General features: G+C 39.0%; 1 protein-coding gene across 1 annotated transcript in view; it reads left to right on the top strand.

Annotated features, from left to right (window-relative positions):
• The window catches only part of dennd6b (DENN/MADD domain containing 6B), a 113,872-nt gene that overhangs the window by 35,683 nt on the left and 57,889 nt on the right, over nt 1-20,300 (top strand). Inside the window, exons 6-8 of the mRNA XM_060842549.1 lie at nt 2,004-2,109; nt 11,367-11,446; nt 13,136-13,198. Of these exons, the coding sequence (XP_060698532.1) occupies nt 2,004-2,109; nt 11,367-11,446; nt 13,136-13,198 (249 nt within the window). The remainder of the gene's footprint in view (nt 1-2,003; nt 2,110-11,366; nt 11,447-13,135; nt 13,199-20,300) is intronic.

Here is a 20,300-nt window from a genome sequence, read left to right as displayed (position 1 = left end):
TTACTTTGTGGTGCTGGTTATCAAGCATCTATCTTTTCTAATATTTGCCAGCATTTAGCTATTAGCTTTGTATGCAGTGGCTCTTTGAGGGTTCATGTCTTTTGCAAGGTTTTCAGTTCTGTTCAGGTGAAGTCTGCCCATCCTTACGGTTCAGTAGTGTCCAAAAAATCATATCTGTGCCCCAGAAGTTTACATCCTACATCACTTGTGTAGTAATACATTTTCTCACCATTTTTAAGCTAACTTATAACTCTGAAACCTGAGGTCAATCCTCTCTGTTAATCACCTAACTCCTGAAAGTACATTTATAGGACATAAATTATGTTCTTTGGTATTCATTGGTTCTATGGTAAACTGCAACTTACTTCAACTTTCCTCCTTCATCTTAAATCATATGTACCCATTCTATTGTATCTTTTACTGGTAATAGGGATTCTCTTAAGAACATTTCAGTGCCCGATTTATCAATCCCTTATTTTTGCCATATTGTATACTTCCCCCTTCCTTTGTAGGCACTAATTGCGCAGTGTCAGTGATTTTTATAGTTGTAATTTTCTGAGGTGTCACTAACATCACAGGTTTTCTCTGCAGGTGTCTGCTTGTCAGTTTAGTACATGTGGAGTTTTCACAACCTCTGACCACCTCCTCTTTGTACCACTAGGAGGAAATGCAAATTGTAAAGGAAGTGTTGCAAGCAGTTATACACTATAGGTCAAATGGCAACCTATTAAATATTCCATTCATAACACTGGCATTTGTTTTGTTCATATTTTCTTTGGCAACTTTTCCAGGCAATGTAATTTCCAATTGAATGGAATGAATGGGAATACAACAAACCTTTTATTAACCAGTACCTATAGTACCAGAAGTGTGCTGCTAGATGAATTCTGTTTGGTCAAGAGGTCCACATACTCTCTCATACTTTATTTACAACATAAATCACTTAAACAATAATGCACCTTTAGCCTTAAATAAAACTTAGCAGTTGAGAGCCTTCTCACTTGCACCCTCAACTGACTACTCAATGACATTGCGGAGATGGTGATAATACAGTAAACTTCTACTATTTCAGGTAAATAATTTTTGTCAATTTCTAAATAGTGCTGGTTCGTAAGGTGCTAGTTAAAACAAAGTTTGCCATGTCTTATTAGCCTGTTTAAAGGCTAAAAGTAATTACTATATTTTACATGAGCAAATATAGTAAGCCCAAAGAAATATTTTGATGTATGCATCTTGGGAAGTTCTACCACAGAATATTATTCTGTTGTTTTCAGAAATTACCCCAAAGTGTTGCATTGACATTCACTTTCCTAGCAATAAAACATAATAAATTACAGCTTGTATGATAGAGAATGAAATAATCCAAGATTTATGCAAATTCAAATTTGTTTTTTAAAAACAAAATTCCAAATTAATGCTCATGTTTTACTGTTTTTGTTATTGAGTCAGCTGATACCATTAAGGTTATTTTATTGCATTTCCACCATTACTCATGGTTACTCTTGAACCACTGAAGTCTTTACGATAACAAAGTCATGAATCCCAGAGTTCTGACCCAACAACAATAGCAAATGCACTAGTCAGGTTGGTATGTAACTTGGAGGGGAATTTGGAGGTGGTGAGAGTTTTCATGACTTTGCTGCTCTTGTTTACCTGTTGGTAAAAGTCATGGAGTTGAGAGATGCTCTCATGATTGCGGTTGTACAATTCTAGTTTAGTTTTTCTGGTTGCCGAGTACACTCAATCTATCTGCAGCTAACCTTAACCACAATACAATACTACTCACATCAGAGATCCATTATGTGAAAATCAACATTGTTTTAGATCCAATTTCTAAGAGACATTAATTAGAGCAAAAAAGCTGACTGTTGGACAGGAACCTGTCATTTGATGTGTAAAATACAGTACATAATATGGTACATTAGATTTCATAAAATAAATCAAAACTAGATTATATTTCAATTTGTATCATCATGTGCTTATTTCTGTTTTTCTTTCTCTAGTCACTGGTGCTGATTTCTCGACTTCCTTTTGTGAACCTCTTCCATTCTCTACTGCAACTAGTTGCACCTGAGTATTTTGAGAAGCTGGAGCCTTGTCTAGAGGCAGGTTAGAACATTTCCAGGAATGTTATAATTATGACAACAAATACAGAATAATCTATATAAAATTTGTCCTTCCAGGGCTATTTGGTCTTGCTATCAGAATTTGGCTTAAACAATTTGCATGCCTCCATTTTAAGTATATATAGGCATGGTAACTTTTAGCACCTTTAAAAAAAATCAATAAAATTACAAAACCAACCTTTTTAACAAAAGCTTCAATCCCTTTTCTCTGCAGGGAAACACTTAGTCACAGAGGTGTACAGCACAGAAACAGGCTCTTTGGTCCAAATTATCCATGCTGACCAGATATCCTAAACTAATCTAGCTCCATTTGCCAGCATTTGGCCCACATTCCTCTAAACCCTTCCTATTCATGTACCCATCCAGATGCCTTTTAAATGCTGTAATTGTACCAGCCTCCACCACCTCCTCTGGCAGCTCATTCCATACGCACACTGCCCTCTTTTTGAAAAAATTGCCCCTTAGGTCCCTTTTAAATTTTTCCCTTCTCATCTTAAACCTATGCCCTCTGGTTCTGGACTTCGCCGCCCCAGAGACAAGATGTTTTCTATTTACCCTATCCATGCTTCTTCAAAACTTAGTTTTCTCAATGTAGTCCTTTAAACACTGGTATTATTCTGGTGAGTGTGCACTCTACAATCCTTCACCATTCCACAGACTTTATATCTGAAGCCATGTGCTTCAGTTGAGGGCTGGACAAGGCTCGGTGTTACTGAAACATAACCGTCACTTATGTACAGTAGCTCCCCCCACCATACCCACGGGGGTTTATTCCACTACCTACTGTGGAAACTCAAAGCTGCAAATAGGAGCAAACCATTTAAATGGGAAATTTACCTTCCCAGCAGCCTCCTGGTCCCTGCTTCCAGGAGGTTCCCTTTATTATGTTTGGCCCGTGGTAAACCGCGGGTAACTGTGGGAAACTGCGGAAAATGATTCCACGGATACGGAGGTCGCCCCGTATTTCAGTCCCCTTGAACTGGAATATTCCATTGACTTTCCTAACTCATATATTTTGTATGTTTTCATTAACTGTATGCACAAATGGGTGGCATGGTGGCTCAGTTAGCATTGCTGCCTCACAGCGACCTGGGTTTGTTTCCAGCCTCAATCTGTGCGGAGTTTACACATTCCCCCCCATGTCTGTGTGGGTTTCCTCCGGGTGTGCCAGTTTCCTCCCACAGTCCAAAAATGTGCTGTTTAGGTGAATTGGCTAAATTGCCCATAGTGTTCAGGGATGTGTAGGCTAGGTGTATTAGTCAGGGGAAATGTAGAGGAAAAGGAGTAGGGGCATGGGTCTGTGTGGGATACTCTTCGGAGGGTTGGTGTGGATTTGTTGAGCCAAATGGCCTATTTCCACACTGTAGGGATTCTGTGATTCTGTGAAATCTTTGCTCCCTGGTAGGAGACAGGTGTTTTTTTTTGTTTCTCACCAAAAAGAAAATCAAAGTATTTGTCTGCCTTATATCTCCATCTCGCTGTAGTTTTGTCCACTCACAAAATCTGTTCTTTTATCTACCTGTTTTCATCTACGTGACTTATTATTATGCCTCGCAAATTGGTTTCATTCCTTCATCAATGTCTTTTTATAACAAAACGTTGACATCCCATTATATATACCTGGGATCAACACTCATCACATTCCAGAGTCAGAGTATATTACTTTTATTTCATTTCCTGGCTTCTACCTTCCAATTAGTAACCAGTCCATGTCCCAGTGTTACTTTCAGTTGTTTGCACTTTTCTTTTGTAGCACTCTGTCTATATAAGATATTTAATCATATTGTAGACGCTCTATAATTCACAATGTTCATGGCTTCATCAAAAGTTCAACTTTATTCGTCAAAGATGAACTAGGTTTCGGGTGAGAGGGGAAAGATTTAAAAGAGACCTAAGGGGCAACTTTTTCACGCAGGTGGTGCATGTGTGGAGTGAGCTGCCAGAGGAAGTGGTGGAGGCTAGTACAATTGTAACATTTAAAAGGCATCTGGATGGGCATATGAATAGGAAGGGTTTGGAGGGATGTGGGTAGAGTGCTGGCAGATGGGACTAGATTGGGTTGGGATATCTGATCGGCATGGACAAGTTGGACTGAAGGGTCTGTTTTCATGCTGTACTTCTCTATGACTGTGACTCTATGAACTATCTTTCAGAATTTCATCCAAATTCCCTGTGATCAGCTTTATATTCTTGAAATGTATATCATCTATGTTATAGATTCTTGCATTTGTATCTCTAATCCAAGTCTCAGTTGTTTGCTTTGTCACACTGAAATTGTGCAATTTAGTCTCTGGGTGAGAGGCATGCACTGTTCTTGAACGTTTACAAACACTGCTATTTTGAAACTTTTCAGGCATAAACATGTTCTTGTTCAAGTAAGTATTTCAGTTTAAAATTCTAACACTGAATCATAGAATCCCTACAGTATGGAAGCAGTCCACTCAGCCCATAAAGTCCCCACTGACCCTCCAAAGAGCATCCCACCCAGATCAACCTCCCTACCCTATCTGCATTTCTCATTGCCATTCCCCCAGCCTACACATCTTTGGATAGATTCAGTCTTGCAGTTCTTAAACAACTGGTCAACGATGCCTGTGTTGGCTCTTTGTAAGAGCTGACCAATTTAGTCTTGCATGCCAGCTTTTTTCCTGCTTGGGTTCAAGAACCTGCTGCTCCAGAGGTGTGCCATGACATGTCTGATGACATGTTGATTAAAGTTGTCTATCGCAGATTACAGCTTGTTAATCACATGTCCATTTATTTGCCTTTTGAAAGTCACTAAGGAATTTGATCTTGCTACACTTTGAGGAAACGTATTCCAGATCTTAATTTATTGGGAGGGAAAAGAAATTCTTTGCGTTCTCATTCTTTTGCTAACATTTTAAATATGTTGCCTTTAATTATTGATCTACTTGCCAGGGGGCTCGATCAAAATTCTGTGGCATTCTTAATATCCACATATCCAAAATTCATGATCCCTAGCATCATCAAGTTAAACTTCCTCTGCACCCTTTTCCAAGGTCTTGAAATCTTTCTCAGTGTGGTGTTCAGAAACATCATGCAATTGCCAGATCAAAGGAACTTTGCAACTAAAATGGTCATGTTCAATCTCCATTTCTTCCTCCTAAAAATTACATATGATGGTGGGAAATTAATCAACTTTCTCTATCCTCAATGACAAGGGTACCCAATATGTCCGTGCCAAAGACAATGCTGAAGCACTTGTAACTATTTTCCATCATTGATCTTCTACCTAGGCACTTCCTTTGTTTCCCAGTATTTTCGATTCACTCTAAGTGACGTAAAATAATGGCTGAAGCCACTAGATAAAGAAAAGGCAACACTGATTCTGGTTGTGTTTCCAGAATTAGCTACTCCCCTAACCAAGTTCATCTGGTACAACTAAAACACTGACTTTGTTCCTCTGTGTGGAAAATAGGCCGGACATATCCTGCCCAAAAAATGGACCAATGCAACACTGTCAATTACTGCCCAATCTGTCCACACTCAAATGTCAGCAAAATAATGTGAGGTGTCATTGCCACTGCTATCAAATGGCACTTATTGAACAATGAACTGCTCATCAATGCACTTTGGGTGGGATAATTTAGAGAGGCTGAATAATCTAAATGATACTGTTTTAATGGAGGAGCAATAGGACATGGGGGTAAATGTTCGCAAATCTAAGCAAGTGATCATGCAAAGCAAGACTAATAAGAAGGCAAATGGGATTCTTTCCATTGTAAATAGGGCCATACAGTGCAAAAGTGAGGAAGTCATGTGAAACTTTTACAAGTTAGTTGTAGTATGGTGTATAACACTTTTTGCATTTGTTAATGGGATAGAAGTGTCACCAGTTATGCCAGCTTTTCTTGCTTATTGTGAATTGCCTTGCAGAAGATAGTGTTAAGATTCTGACTGATGTCATTATGGTCTAGTTCATCTACAGTGCTGATAGAACGGGAGTTCCTTGTTTCTTGATCAAGCTAAAATGAAATAATAGGAATATAATTCTAAACCTGAATTGTGTGTGGTTCAGAAGGAAACTTGCAGATGGTGGTGCCCCATTCATCTGTTGCTCATGCTCTTGTTGGTGTAAATTGTGGGTTTGGAACCTGTTGTCAAAAGGGGGCTTGGTAAGTTGCAATCATGCATCTAAAAGTTGGAATGCATTGCCACTCTGCCTTGATGGTAGAGGGTGTTAATGCTGAAGATGGTGGAGAGGTGTGGACAAATGAAGCTACTTTATCCTCCATCAAGGTGGCGAATATTCCATTGTACTTTTGACTTGTATCCTGTAAATGATGGACTGGTATTGGGTAATTCAAAGATCAATTACTTACCTAGGAGATCTCAGTCTCTGATTAGCTCTTGTAGCCACAGTAGTTCGAAAGTGTAAGAGTGGAAGTAGGCTATTCAGCCCATCTATCTGCTTTCATATTCGATGCAACCATGGCTGATGTGGTGATCCTCGAATCTACTTTCCTGCCTTTTATCCACAATCCTTGATTCCCTTACTGATTAAAAAAATGTCCATTCAAGTCTTGAACTTGAAGACCCAGCCCCCATAGCCTTTGCAGGAAAGAATTCCATAGATTCACTAGCCTCTGAGGAAAGCAATTCCTCCTTTATTTCTGTCTTAAATGGGTGTGGGTTCAATTCCTGCACCAGCTGAAGTTACCATGAAGGTCCCACCTTCTCCTCTTGCCATCTCTTGAAGTGTTGTAACCCCCAGGTTAAAATCTCCACCAGTCATCTCTCTCTTAAGAATAGCCCTATGGTCCTCTAAGAATATTGTGACTTAACATGGACACATAGCAATATAAGGTAATGTTTTGTAGAAGATCAATGTTAGATTGACTAGTATTTTATTAATTTGATATTTCCTTTTTATTTCATTTAGCAGAAATGTTGGTATAAAGTTTAGAGTGCAATATGGTGTTTGTTACAAAGTTTCTTTTATAACTATTCACTGCAGTTAAATATCTTCACTTCCTTTCTTTTTTTTTGTCTTGCATTTATCACTGTCTCTCAGATTTTGCAATTGGCTTGTGTTCCTTTCTCTGCTTAATGCTATGTGGTGCCATAAAATACACCCAGTAAGGTGGTAGTTTCTCTATTGTTCCTTAATCTAATCAAACAGATTCTGCCTTTGGAGTGCTAGGCATTTCTGGGCACCAAATCTTTGGATATGTTGACCTTGGCAGGAGGCAAGCGTAGATGCATGAGAGTTTCACTGATTAAATTACTTTAAATCCTGTCTTGCCACCATTCTGAGCAGTGACAAACTACTTGTAAGAACAATAGTTCAATTTGTAAAGTATTTAACCTGACAGTAGAAATGAAACTCCAGAACACTCTGAAAGTTAGTTTGATTGTTACTCAATTGTAGTCAAGAGTGTGGTGCTGGAAAAACACAGCAGATCAGGCAGCATCCAAGGAGCAGGAAAATCGATGTTTCGGGCAAAAACTCTTCAATTATAGGCAATCCCTTAACCATAATACACACAACAAGTTAATATCTGTAGGCTCTATTTTTGAGTTGAAAGCATTTTTGCGCAAATTGCAGTTTGTATCATTTTGATTTGGCTGGCCCTGTTCTTGTAAGCAGAAATGAGATTTTGCACCTTTCCTACTCTGCTTCAAAGAGTTTCCTTTGTTAATGGATACTCGAAAGCTCTTACCAATACTGGTACCAAGATTCTGCTTAACACAACTAGGTCTTCCTGCTGCTTCCTTACCTTGGTCACATTCTGTACCCCAGAATAGTGCCATGCAGCAGGATTTATTTTGCTAATCTCTTGATTGCAATTCATTTTAGATTGCCTCACCAGCAGCTTTTTCAGCGCAGGGGGGAAATAAATTTTTCTGCAGTGTCATTGGGTTTTCCACTTTTAACTTGAATGCAATAATTTTGAAAAGTTTATGCAAGCATATCTAAAGCTTTCTCGATAGGCTTTAATAGGTTTCTACCTAGTGGGCAATATGATGACTCAGTGGTTAACATTGTTACCTCACAGTGCCAGCGACCCAAGTTCGATTGGGCCTTGGGTGGCTATCTGTCTGTGTGGAATTTGCAAGTTCTCTATGTCAATGTGGGTTTCTTTTGGATGCTCTGGTTTTCCCCCACAGTTCAAAGATAGGCAGGTTAGGTGGATTGCCCATAGTGTCCAGCGATGTACAGGTTCGGTGGATTAGCCATAAGAAATGCTGGGTTACAGGGATAGATTAAGGGTTGGGTCTGGGTGTGATGCCTTTTGGAGGGTCAAAGTGAACTTGATCAGCCAAATGGTCAGCTTCCACACCATAGGGATCTGTGTTTGTAGATGAGATGGGAGTGTAGTAAGGGAAGAGTCTAAAATCCTGAAACTCTGCAGCAGAAAAGGACTCCATTTTCCCCATTATGTCCATACCTCATCTTTGAAAGAGGTATTCAGTTTATCAGATTCACCTGTCCTTTCTTCATAACCATGTAAATGTTACCCTTTCAGACATTTATAGAATTCCCTTTTGAAAGTTAACATAGGTCATGGAAAATAGGAGCAGGAGAAAGCCATTTCGCCCCTTTGAGCCACTCCACCAGTCGTTGTGATCATGGCTGATCATTCAACTTATAAGCCTATACCAGCTTTTCCCCCACATCCTTTGATCCCTTCAGCCCCAAGTTCTTTATCCAACTATTACTTAAAGTCAAGCAACGATTGCTTTCTGTGGTAGTAAATTCCACAGGCTCACCTCTCTGTGTGAAGAAACTTCTCCTCGTCGCTGTCCAAAAAAGTTTCTTCCTTATCCCTAAATGGTGAGCCCTTGCTCTGGATTCCCCTGCCTTCGGGAAAATCCTCCCTGCATCTACCTACCTAGTCCTTCTATGAGATCCCTTCATTTGTCTGAACTCTGCAAATATAATCTTAAACAATTCAACCTCTCCTTGTTTGCACTCCCATGAATAGCTCTGGTAACATTCAACTGCACTTCTACTAATAGCAAGATCATCCTTCTTTAGATAAGGAACCAAACCTACATGCACTATTCCAGGTGGGAAGTCACTAAGGCCCTTTATAATTGCATCAAGACATTCCAATTCCTGTACTCTAATCCTCTTACTATGTAGGCCTACTTCACTGCCTAGTGCACCTGCAAGTATACCTTCATCGGGTATATGACGACACTCACATCTTGCTACACATTCCTTCCCTCTCCCCCCACCCACCATGACCACTCTCCATCTATAGCTATTCAGATAGTCTGCATTCCTATTTTTGCTACCAAAGTAGATAACCATGCATTTATCCAAATTGCATTACATCAACCATGCATTTGCCCACTTGGTCAGCTTGCCCAAATCACACTGAAGCATTGCTGTATCCTCCTCACAGTTCATCCTCCCACCCAGTTTTGTGTCATCTACAGATTTTGAGAAATTACCTTTAACTCACATATCTAAATCATGAATATGTATTGTGAGTAGCTGCGTGCTAGCAGTATCCCTGTGGTGTTCTACTCGGCTCTGGCTTCCATTTGGAATAAGACTCGTTTATTCCTACTGTTCGCTTCCTGTCTGTCACCCAGTCCTTGATCCATCTCAATATACTAACCCCAGTCCCAAGAACATTAGTTTTACATGCCAAACTCTTATGTGCCTCTTTGTCAAAAACTTTCTGTAAATTTAAGCAATCTGCATCCATTGGCTCCCCACATCAACACTACTAGTTACATCCTTAAAGAATTGCAGTAGATTTGTCAAGCATGATTTCTCTTTTGTAAATCCATGCTGACTGTATCCACTGTTTTCCAAGTGCTCTGCTATTATAGCTTTTATGATGGACTGACATTGTCCTCATCACCAATATCGGGCTGATTTGGTTTGTAAAGAATTCCCTGTTTTCTCGCTCGCTCTCTCTCTCGCTCTTGCTCTTGCTCTCTCTCGCTCTCTCCCCCTTTTGGAATAGATGGATTATATACTAACTGCCCTCCAATTTGTTGGAACCATTTCAGAGTCTATAGAATCTTGCAAGATCACCAGCAAAATATCTACTATTTCCAGGATCACTTCCTTAACTTCAATGGATTGTAGATTATCAAGCCCTGGAGAATTATCGGCTTTTGATCCCATCAATTTCCCCAACACATTTCCCTACTAATACTTATTCCTTCAATTCCTTCCTCTTACTAAACATGTTCCCCAACATTAGAGTCATAGAATCATATAGCAAAGATAGACCCCTCAGTCCAACTCATTCATGCCAACTAGGTTTCCCAAATTAAATTAATCCCATTTGCCTGAATTCGGTTCATATCTATCTAAATCTTTCTTATTCATGTACCAGTCCAAATGTCTTTTAAATGTAAACTATCTGCTCCCACTTCCTTGGGCAGTTCATTCCATATACATACCACCATCTATGTGAAAAAAATTGCCCTACAGGTCCCTTTTACAAGCTTTCCCCTCTTTCTTAAACCTAAACTCTCTTGTTTTGAATTCCCCTACCCTAGGGAAAAGACCTTTTGCTATTTGTCCTATCTATGCCACTCATGATTTTTTGTTTGCATGTGTTATTTATGTCCTCCTTTGTGAAGATAGAAGCAATGAGTATGTTTAGTTGTTCAAACATTTCTTTATTCCTCATTATAAGTTCCCCTGTTTCTGACAGTAAGGAACCTACATCTGTTTTCACTAATCTTTTTCTCTTCACATCCTGATATAAGCCTTTACAATCGGTTTGCATATTTCCCAGAAGCTTACTCTATTTTCTCTGTCTTAATCAAATGCTTTGTCCTCTTTTGTTTTGAATTCTAAACTGCTGTCAATCTGCAAATGTGTTTTTTTTCTCTCCCTCTGGCCAATTTGTATGCATGCTGCTTGGATCTCATACTATCTCTAATTTCTCTTGTATTCCACGGTTTGGCCAACTTCCTTGATTTACTTCTGCACTGTGCAGGAATGAATAGTTGTTGCAGTTCACCCATTCATTCTTTGAATGTCTGACATTGCCTTTCTATCGTCATCCCTTGAAATAATGTTCTCTAACGTTTATACCATTGTAGTTTCCTCTATTTGAATTCAGGACCTTAGTCTCAGAATCAACTATGTCACACTCTATCTTGATGAAGAATTTGATCATATGGTTCCTCATCCCTAAGGGGCATTTCTCGTTAAAGACTTGAGAGGGGGTACAATTCTGGAAAAGTTTTATTGGAGAAAATGTTGAATTCTGAATACAGTAAACTTTGTTTTTGCAGTTTGTAATGAGGTAGACCAATGGCCAGCTCCAGTCCCTGGAAAAACACTCAGCCTGCCTGTCATGGGAGTGGTTATTCAGGTATGAATGGACAGAACTGTGGAACATGGGAACGCTTGCGTAGTAACCCAAATAGAAATGCCTTTACAAATTTACCTCAGTCTCAAATGCAGCATCTCTAACTGCCTTTGTTTCTTTTCTTTGACAGTTTTAAAACTTGGGGTTGAACTCCTGCCCTCTGCAGTCTTTTAGATATTACACACTAGCCACTAACTAACTTGATGAAATTAAACCTGTGATTTGGTGATTCCATAATGCTTGGCTTCTCATCAGAGATTTAAATTTCTTGTCATTTTCCAGCATGGCGTTGAGGATTTCTCTTCTCTTCAGTTTTATTCTAAGATACTCAAACAATATAATCAAATATAGAATAGAATATCCTTTTATTGTCATATGTACTCAAGTACAGGAGTACAGTGAAAACATTTACGATGTCTCCCCTTATGGCACCATTTTAAGAGACAAGCGCCTAGGTACAAATCTTAGACACAAAAGAGGAATAAAGAGAAAAGTAGTTGCATTACTTTTACATTATTATGTTGAAAGAATAAGTTAAAAATAATGCATAGTTAAAGGATTGACATTCCAGTCAAATAAAAACAATTCAAATAAACATTATATTACAGCATCTCAGTGCAGGGGCTTCCCTACATGGTCTGACTGCTTGCACCAGACCCCAGTCCAACAACCGGCCCCGCTTCAAGCCTACAGTCTGTTCAGTACTAACCCTCACCTGCTCCAAGGTAAGATCGAGGACTGCTTTGCCTGCGTCAGCCTCCATTTTAGGGTTCGCTCCATGTGCCGGCCACTGCCCAGGACTACTTTCTCCACCCCTGTTGACCTCTGTCCTGGATTCGCTCCATGTGCCAGCCGCTGCCCGAAGTTGCTTCCCTCATGTCAGCTGTTGCTCTGTGCATATATGGCATGTTGGATACAAGACGTTAAATGTGGTTTGAAAAAATGATACTTTTTCAGTCAGAATTTTATTCCTACTCACTGATGATACAACTCCAGTAACAGTGATTACTTGTTCCCCTGTGTATACACCCAGTTAAGTACTCACCAAATTATCTCTTAATTAACATAATCATCATCTTTGCCCTAGTTCCATTTGGCTGACAGCACTAGATGATAAACTAGCATAATCCACATGTATTCCTTGGTTAAGTTTAGCTACCTGACGAAGGAGCTTTGAAAGCTAGTACTTCCGAATAAACCTTTTGCACTATAACCGGGTGTTGTGTGATTTTTAACTTTGTCCACCCAGTCCAATACCAGCACCTCGACCTTGGTTAAGTGTATAATGTAGACTTTTGTTTCAGGCAGGAAATACACTGGAAGTTAAATAAATGGTTAGAATCTGTTATGTGATTGTTTGACATTGATTTTTTTTCTGTGTGCTTAGTTCCCCATCATCTAAACACTATACAGAAGCAAAAGGCATTAAGATGAAATACTGCAATTAATTAATTTGAGCGGTTCCAGGAAACTTGGGAGGACAGTGAATTTGGACCAAAGTAATATTGGACAATGACATTTTCCTGATGGTTGCAAACCAATGAACTTGTTTGAAAGTTTCCATTTATAAATGTAACAGAAGTTTGTTGATCTTTGGCTGTATCTGCATTCTAAATTATGGAATTTTCTGGTGTATTTACAATTGGTTCCTTTTGCTGCATTAAGTCTTGCATTTTTTCCATTCGCCCCTAGGTGCGGATTCCATCTAAAAAGGACAAACTCGGAACGAGCCCTCTCAAACAATCCAACCAGGAGGTATGACAAAAGTGCACATTGTCATGAAGCCCACTGCTAATTATTCTCAATGGTGGTGGGAGCTGTTTTTCTCAGGTAAATCCTATTAGAATTGTTTAGCATGCAGAGTAAGTAGAAACTTGAGTTTAGTAAGTGTGTGCAAAACAAGTATGATCCTAAATGGATTAACAAATAGAGCAGCAACAAGCCTGCATCACTGAAACATTAAAGAGAAAGTGAGGTCTGCAGATGCTGGAGATCAGAGCTGAAAATGTGTTGCTGGAAAAGTGCAGCATTTCAGGCAGCATCTAAGGAACAGGAAATTCGACGTTTCGGGCATAAACTTTATTCAAGAAAATTTGATGTTGAATCACAGTGATGTTAGAACAGCTGACCAAAGTTTGATTAAAGAGCTAGCTTTTGAGGGGCATCTTAAAGGTAGAAAGAGAGGTGGCGAGACAGGTTTAGAGCAAGAAATCCAGAATTTAGGATCTAAATAACCTAAGTGGTGACTACCATTAATGGATTGAAGATAATTGGGATGATGCAACAGGCCACTGTTGGACGATTATAGGACATATTAAAACTTCATTCACGGTATGTACGCACCACTGTCTAGGCCAGCACTTATTGCCCATTCCTTATTGTGCAAAGGGAAGTTAAGAGTGAGCCACATTGCCATGGGTCTGGAGTCACATGACTGCAGGAAGTTGATGTTGCAATGGGGTTAGGCTGGGAAGTTGTTTGGAATAAAACACATTTTAAAATTCAAGCATTGTCAGATTATAAACCAGCCCAGTGAGCACAGGTTGAGTGAGTGGAATTTGGTGCAATTTAGAATATGGGCAGCAGCATTTTGGATCAGTTCAAGTTTCTGATATGGAAGTTGGGGGTTGCCCAATATAATAAACTAGTCAGGTCTGGATATATCAAATACAAAGACACTAGCAGGTAAGCTAAGGTAGGTGCACAATGTTGTAGAACTGGAAAGAGAAAATCTTAATGATGGTGGGAATTTTAGATAGTCCTATTTGATTCAGAGACATTGAGGTTCTTTTGAGAAGTGTGAAGTTCTTGAGACCTAAAACAGCGACAGACAAACCAGGATACAACTATGGTTGCTTTCATTAAAGCAACTAACCGTATGCTTTAGTTTTGCTTTCTACAGTTATGTCTAGTGATTAAAGTGAACAGCTTTAAGTGAATACTGCTATTTTAAAATAATACAACACTACATAGCTTTTAAGATTGTGAACAGCCCAAGTCATCCTCAGATAGTTGTTAGGGAGATGGGTGGAGTCAATGGCTAGGAATTTGAGTTTGTGGCAGGCGTCAAAGACAATATTTGTGGAAATATCTGTTGATCTAATGAAAAATAAGGGCAATGGAAATTTTGAGGGAGATGGTGGTGTGGTAGAATTAATGTCATTAACATACATTGGACCTGATCTGTTTTCTGATGATGTTCTTAGGATGCAGTAATTAACAAATCATTAAAAATCAAACTATTTCATGTAATACAATTTAAAAGAGAAAGTGTGATAAGTACTCTGGTCTGCCATGCTTATGGAGAAAGAAACAATCATGAAAGATAACCGGTTTGAAAACATTAATTCTGTTTCCCTCTCTCACAGATGTTGCCTGACCTGAGTATTTTCTAGGTTTTCAGACTCATTTCAGATTTTTGGCTTCTGCAATATTTTACTTTCAGATCATTTCATTACTGTAGGGGCAAAAGGGTAATTTGAGAAGTTTCAAGAACTTAAAAAGATGCTAACAGTGCCAATGAAAGTGTCTATTAAATGGTTAAAGAGGAAAACAGATCAGCTATGACATTATTAAAATGGCAGAGCAAGCTAGAGGGGCCAAATAATTTACTTTTGTTCCTATTATGTATTTTTAGTTCCTTGGAATATAGAACAAACCTTAACAATCCAAATTGTACTTTTAACTTTGACATACAAGGGCTCAAACCAAAATAATCGTGATCATTGTCCTGCAGCACTAAAGAATGAATTGTGGATATTGCCAATACCAAGAGATCTATTGAACACTGAAGACATTTCACTTGGTTGGGGCAAATTAACATTATACTTATGATCAAAAAAGTTCATTAAACCAAACCTAATCAATTTATTTCCATTCGTCTCAACTCACTCAAGTTAAATAATGGAATTAATGATTTAAGAGTAGATATAAAGGGGTATTTGCATAGTAGTCTTGTAAACAATATGTATTTTAGAATGAAAAGTTTTGGTTGTCTTGCCCTTAGTTCTGCAGAAGATGTAATATAATGCATTGTTATGTGTAGACTGTGATCATAAATAATAAATCATCTATCCGCTCACCCTATTCATAAATATTAATTCATAATTTAAACTCCAGAATCGTTGCAGAGCACAGTAACATATAACTTCAGAAGTTACGATCAATAACTCAAACGTATATTCATTCTTAGTTAAGGAAGAGGTGGTTAAGAGTGCACTTTATAGAAGTATAATGAATGTTTTGGAAAATTTGTCTAGAACACTTCAAATTAAACTACTGAGATAATTTTAATGGACAGAAATTAAAATTTATAAAACACAATATGGAGTTAGATGTCAATAAAGTTTTGACCCAAACAGGAATCAACATGTGTAATAGACAGAGTTGGAGAGTGTGGTGCTAGAAAAGCACAGCCGGTCAGGCAGCATCCGAGGAGCAGGAGAGTCGACATTTCGGGCATAAGCCCTTTATCAGAGTGTAATAGACATCCAAGACTATGAAGCTTCAGGAAGAAAGAGAAGGTTTACCAAAACAAACACAGGGAAATTTAGAAATTGCCAGACGAATATTGACAGGGACAAAGATTCAGAACAAGTGCAACATAACTATAAATATGTGAATGATTTGTTTTTAAATGGTAAGGTGCTTGGGATCTGAGAATTAATGTAGGTCATTGAGGACAAGAGATGTGAGTGAGCAAGGCTCTGGGTAATAAATATTGAAAGACTAAATTTTCAGAGCATGGAGGAAAGGATGATGCACAACACAATGTTGGAGAAACCAAGTCTGGAATTGAGATGAAGATTGCAATTGCCAAGAATGAAAAGTTACTTAATGCAGGACTAAAAGATGATATGTGTTGGAATGGAATTTGAAGGAAGACTAATGATAATCACAATAACTAACTCTTTAAATTCTTTTTTTTTGTAGGTATTTTTATTGAAATTTAACATTTTTGCAAATTTACAAAAATAAACAAAACTCTCAAATACAAACATTGATGTACAATTAAATCATATATACAATAGTCATAATTTAACAAAGAAAAAAGAAAGAAAACAAAAAAAGAAAAAAAAAGAAACGAAAAAAGAAAGAAAAAAAAACTCAACTTTCTACTAATCTAACCTATAACTAACCAGAGTGTATACCTAAGTCTCTTACATGCTCGGAATGTATAAACATCAAATATAATAAAACCCATCTTCGCGCAGGATTCCTCTCCCAAGGGGCCCCGGAGCAGCCCGGTCTGAAATCTTCACTAAATAAAAGCCCTTGTTAGGATAGCCGAAATATCTGCATTTATATAATTCAAAAAGGGCTGCCATATTTTATAAAATAATTCAGTCTTTCGGTGCACCATATTTGTGAGGAAGTCAAGGGGGAGATATTCCATAATTAATCTGTGCCAATTTGAAAGTCCAGGGGGGCCCTCAGCCACCCAGTTCACCAAAATATTTTTCCTTGCACAGAAAGAGAGAATAGAAAATAGTCTCTTCCCATGCATATCCAGAGATGAGAGGTTCGAAAAGCCCAAAAGGAGAGATACAGGGTCCACCCTAATTTCCGTTCCTAAAATTTCTGTCAGGGTATTTGCCATTTTAGTCCAGTATCTGCGGATTTTCTGACAAGTCCACAAACAATGTACAAGAGTACCCACCTCTATTTTGCATTTAGGACACATTGGAGATGCTCCTGCCTTAAATTTTGCCAGTCGAGCCGGAGCTATATGGGCCCTATGAAGTATCTTTAGTTGGATAGCCTGAGTTCTGTTACAGATAGCAATTCTTCTAGCATTTTCCCAAATGTCATTCCACATATCCTCGGAGATTTCTAGCCCCAAGTCCTGCTCCCATGTTTTAAGCAGGTCATCCATGTCTCCTGAGACTCCATCATGTAGCAGATGGTATATAGTACTAACGGAGGATGCCCCCGCTGGTCGTAAGACATTACGTTCTCTGTCTGATTTATAAAGACTGTCTATTAATGTAGTCTTCCTCTGTATATAATCTCGAACTTGGAAGTATCGAAAGAGATCCCCATTAGGTATTCCGAATTTCAGACGCAGCTGCTCAAAGGACATCAGGATCCCATCTTTAAATAGGTCCCCTAAGCATGAGATGCCCCTGGATCTCCAGAGTTTAAAGGTGGCATCTGTAATCCCCGGTTGGAATCCCCATGCGCCTACTATTGGTGCATGGGGGGATGTTTTATGTGAGTTACCCTCATTTTGCCGCATTATATTCCAGGCCTTAATTGTGTTTAATATTATGGGATTTTTACAGTGGTCTGTAATGATTTTCCTCTTATCTGAAAATAAAAGGTTAATAAGTGGGTATTTTACTTGGGAGGCTTCGATATCCAGCCAAATTGATTGTGGATCAGATGAAACCCAATCAGCTATGTAACTTAGTAGGGAGCTTAACTGATATTTCCTAAAGTCTGGGAAGTCCAGTCCTCCCCTTGCCTGTGGAAGCTGTAGCTTCTTCAGCTTAATAAGGGGCCGTCTATGGTTCCAAATAAAGGAGCCCAACCAGCCATATAATTTACGTAGGGCTAGCCTTGGCAGCATCAGCGGGAGCATTCTCATAGGATATAAGAGACGGGGCAGAACATTCATTTTAATTAATGCTATTCTCCCTAGCCAGGAAATCGGAAGGTCTCTCCATCGCTGGAGGTCCTACCTTATCCTTTCCATTAATTGTACAAAATTAGCCCTATACAGCTGATCAAATACTGGCGTGATAAAAATACCTAAATATAAGAAGCCCTCCAGGGACCAACGGAAGGGAAAAGGGGATCCGTCCATTAAGTGGGGTATCATAGCCAGACCGCCCATTGGCATGGCTTCCGATTTTGAAAAATTAATTTTATAGCCTGAGAATGCACTAAATGTATTAATAACTTGAATTAGACGAGGCACTGACATTAAAGGATTACTGAGGAATAAGAGAACGTCATCTGCATAGAGGGTAATTTTGTGTTTACCTGTACCAATCCTCGGGGCCGTTATATTAGGATCAGTCCGGATGGCTTCTGCTAATGGTTCGATTATCAGTGTAAACAACAATGGTGAGAGAGGACATCCTTGACGGCAGCCCCTACCCACACTGAAGCCATCCGATCTTAACCCATTAGTAATAACAGCTGCTTTGGGGTCATTATACAATGTTGAAACCCATTTGGTAAACACCTGTCCAACGCCAAACCTTTCCAATGTGTAAAATAAATATGACCATTCAACCCTATCAAATGCCTTTTCCGCATCCAATGAAATTACTACTCCTGGTATCTTTCCCTGATGACAGGCTTGGATCATATTCAAGACCCTTCTGATATTATTGGATGATCTGCGGCCCTTAATAAATCCCGTCTGGTCCTCCTTTATAATATATGGCAGTACCCTTTCTAGTCTTAGTGCTAACATTTTTGAGAGAATTTTAAAGTCTACATTTAGTAAGGATATTGGTCTGTAAGATGCACAATCTTCTGGGTCTTTTCCTTTTTTGAGGATAAGAGAAATATTTGCTTCTTTCAGCGTGGGAGGGAGACAGACCTGACTATGCGCAAAATTATACATATCCATAAGTGGGTCAACCAATATTCCTGTAAATTCTTTATAGAATTCAGCTTGAAAACCATCCGGGCCCGGTGCTTTTCCGCTCTGAAGTTGCCTAATTGCCTCAAGTATTTCTTGGACTGTTAAAGGGGTATTTAGGGCCGACACCTATTCCGGAGTCAGGCCCGGGAAGGTCAAATTTCTTAAAAAATGATTGCATCCTCCTAATCCTATTTTCACAATCCTGCGATCTATATAGTTCAGAATAAAATTCTTTAAAGGTCGCATTGATCTTTTTATGATCATGAGTCAGGGTACCTGTACTTTCCTTGATGGTCGGAATAGTTTGAGGGGCTTTCTTTTTCTTTGCAAGAAATGCTAAGTATCTACCCGGTTTGTCGCCATATTCATATAATCTTTGTTTCGCAAATAATATTTCCCTTTTAGCCGTTTGAGTAAGCGCAGTGTTTAAAGCTGTCCTAAGAGCTGTAATCCTCTGCAATTTTGTGATAGAAGGTCTATCAGCGTATGCTGTTTCGGCTGCTTTTAGGCGAGCTTCGAGCAGACGCTGTTGCTCTCCCTTCATTTTCCTCTGGGTCGCTCAATAGGAGATGATCAAACCTCGTGCATAAGCTTTGATGGTCTCCCACATCATTGACGGATTGCTAGCCGTACCAGTATTAATTTCTAAAAAAGTTTTAAGTTCTTGGGAGAAGTACTTTAAAAATTTGCTATCTTTTATCAGGAAGGGGTCCATACGCCAATGCCGAGCAGATGTCCCATTGTTCTTTACCTTAGTTTCCATGTATACAGCGGCATGGTCAGAGATTGCTATAGTACCTATTTTACAGGTTGCTATAGAGTTTAGAAAAATCGATGGGGCAAAAAACATATCAATTCTTGTGTGACATTTATGTGGATTAGAGTAGAAAGAAAAATCTCTACCCTGTGGATGGAGACATCTCCATACATCTACCAATCCTAATTCTTTATTCAGGTCCGCCAGTTGTCGAGATCTGGGAGATACTCCAGCGGCACTCTTGGGAATCCTGTCTATTTCCGGATCCATAATACAATTAAAGTCTCCCCCTATAATTGTATGACGGGCACCAAAGGCCATCAGTTTTGAAAAAGCTTCCGTTATGAATTTAAAGGGGTGTGCCGGGGGGCAGTATACATTTAAGATCCCATATTCCTCTCCATTTATGAGGGCTTTAATCAAAATATATCGTCCAGATTCGTCTTTTATCTGATTTAGAATTTTCAAAGGGAAGTTCTTCCGGACAAGGATAACGACTC

This window comes from Hemiscyllium ocellatum, chromosome 23 (assembly GCF_020745735.1).
Source record: "Hemiscyllium ocellatum isolate sHemOce1 chromosome 23, sHemOce1.pat.X.cur, whole genome shotgun sequence".
NCBI lineage: Eukaryota > Metazoa > Chordata > Chondrichthyes > Orectolobiformes > Hemiscylliidae > Hemiscyllium > Hemiscyllium ocellatum.
The sequence above is the reverse complement of the archived record's forward strand: the minus strand, read 5'-3'. Positions and strand labels throughout refer to the sequence as shown.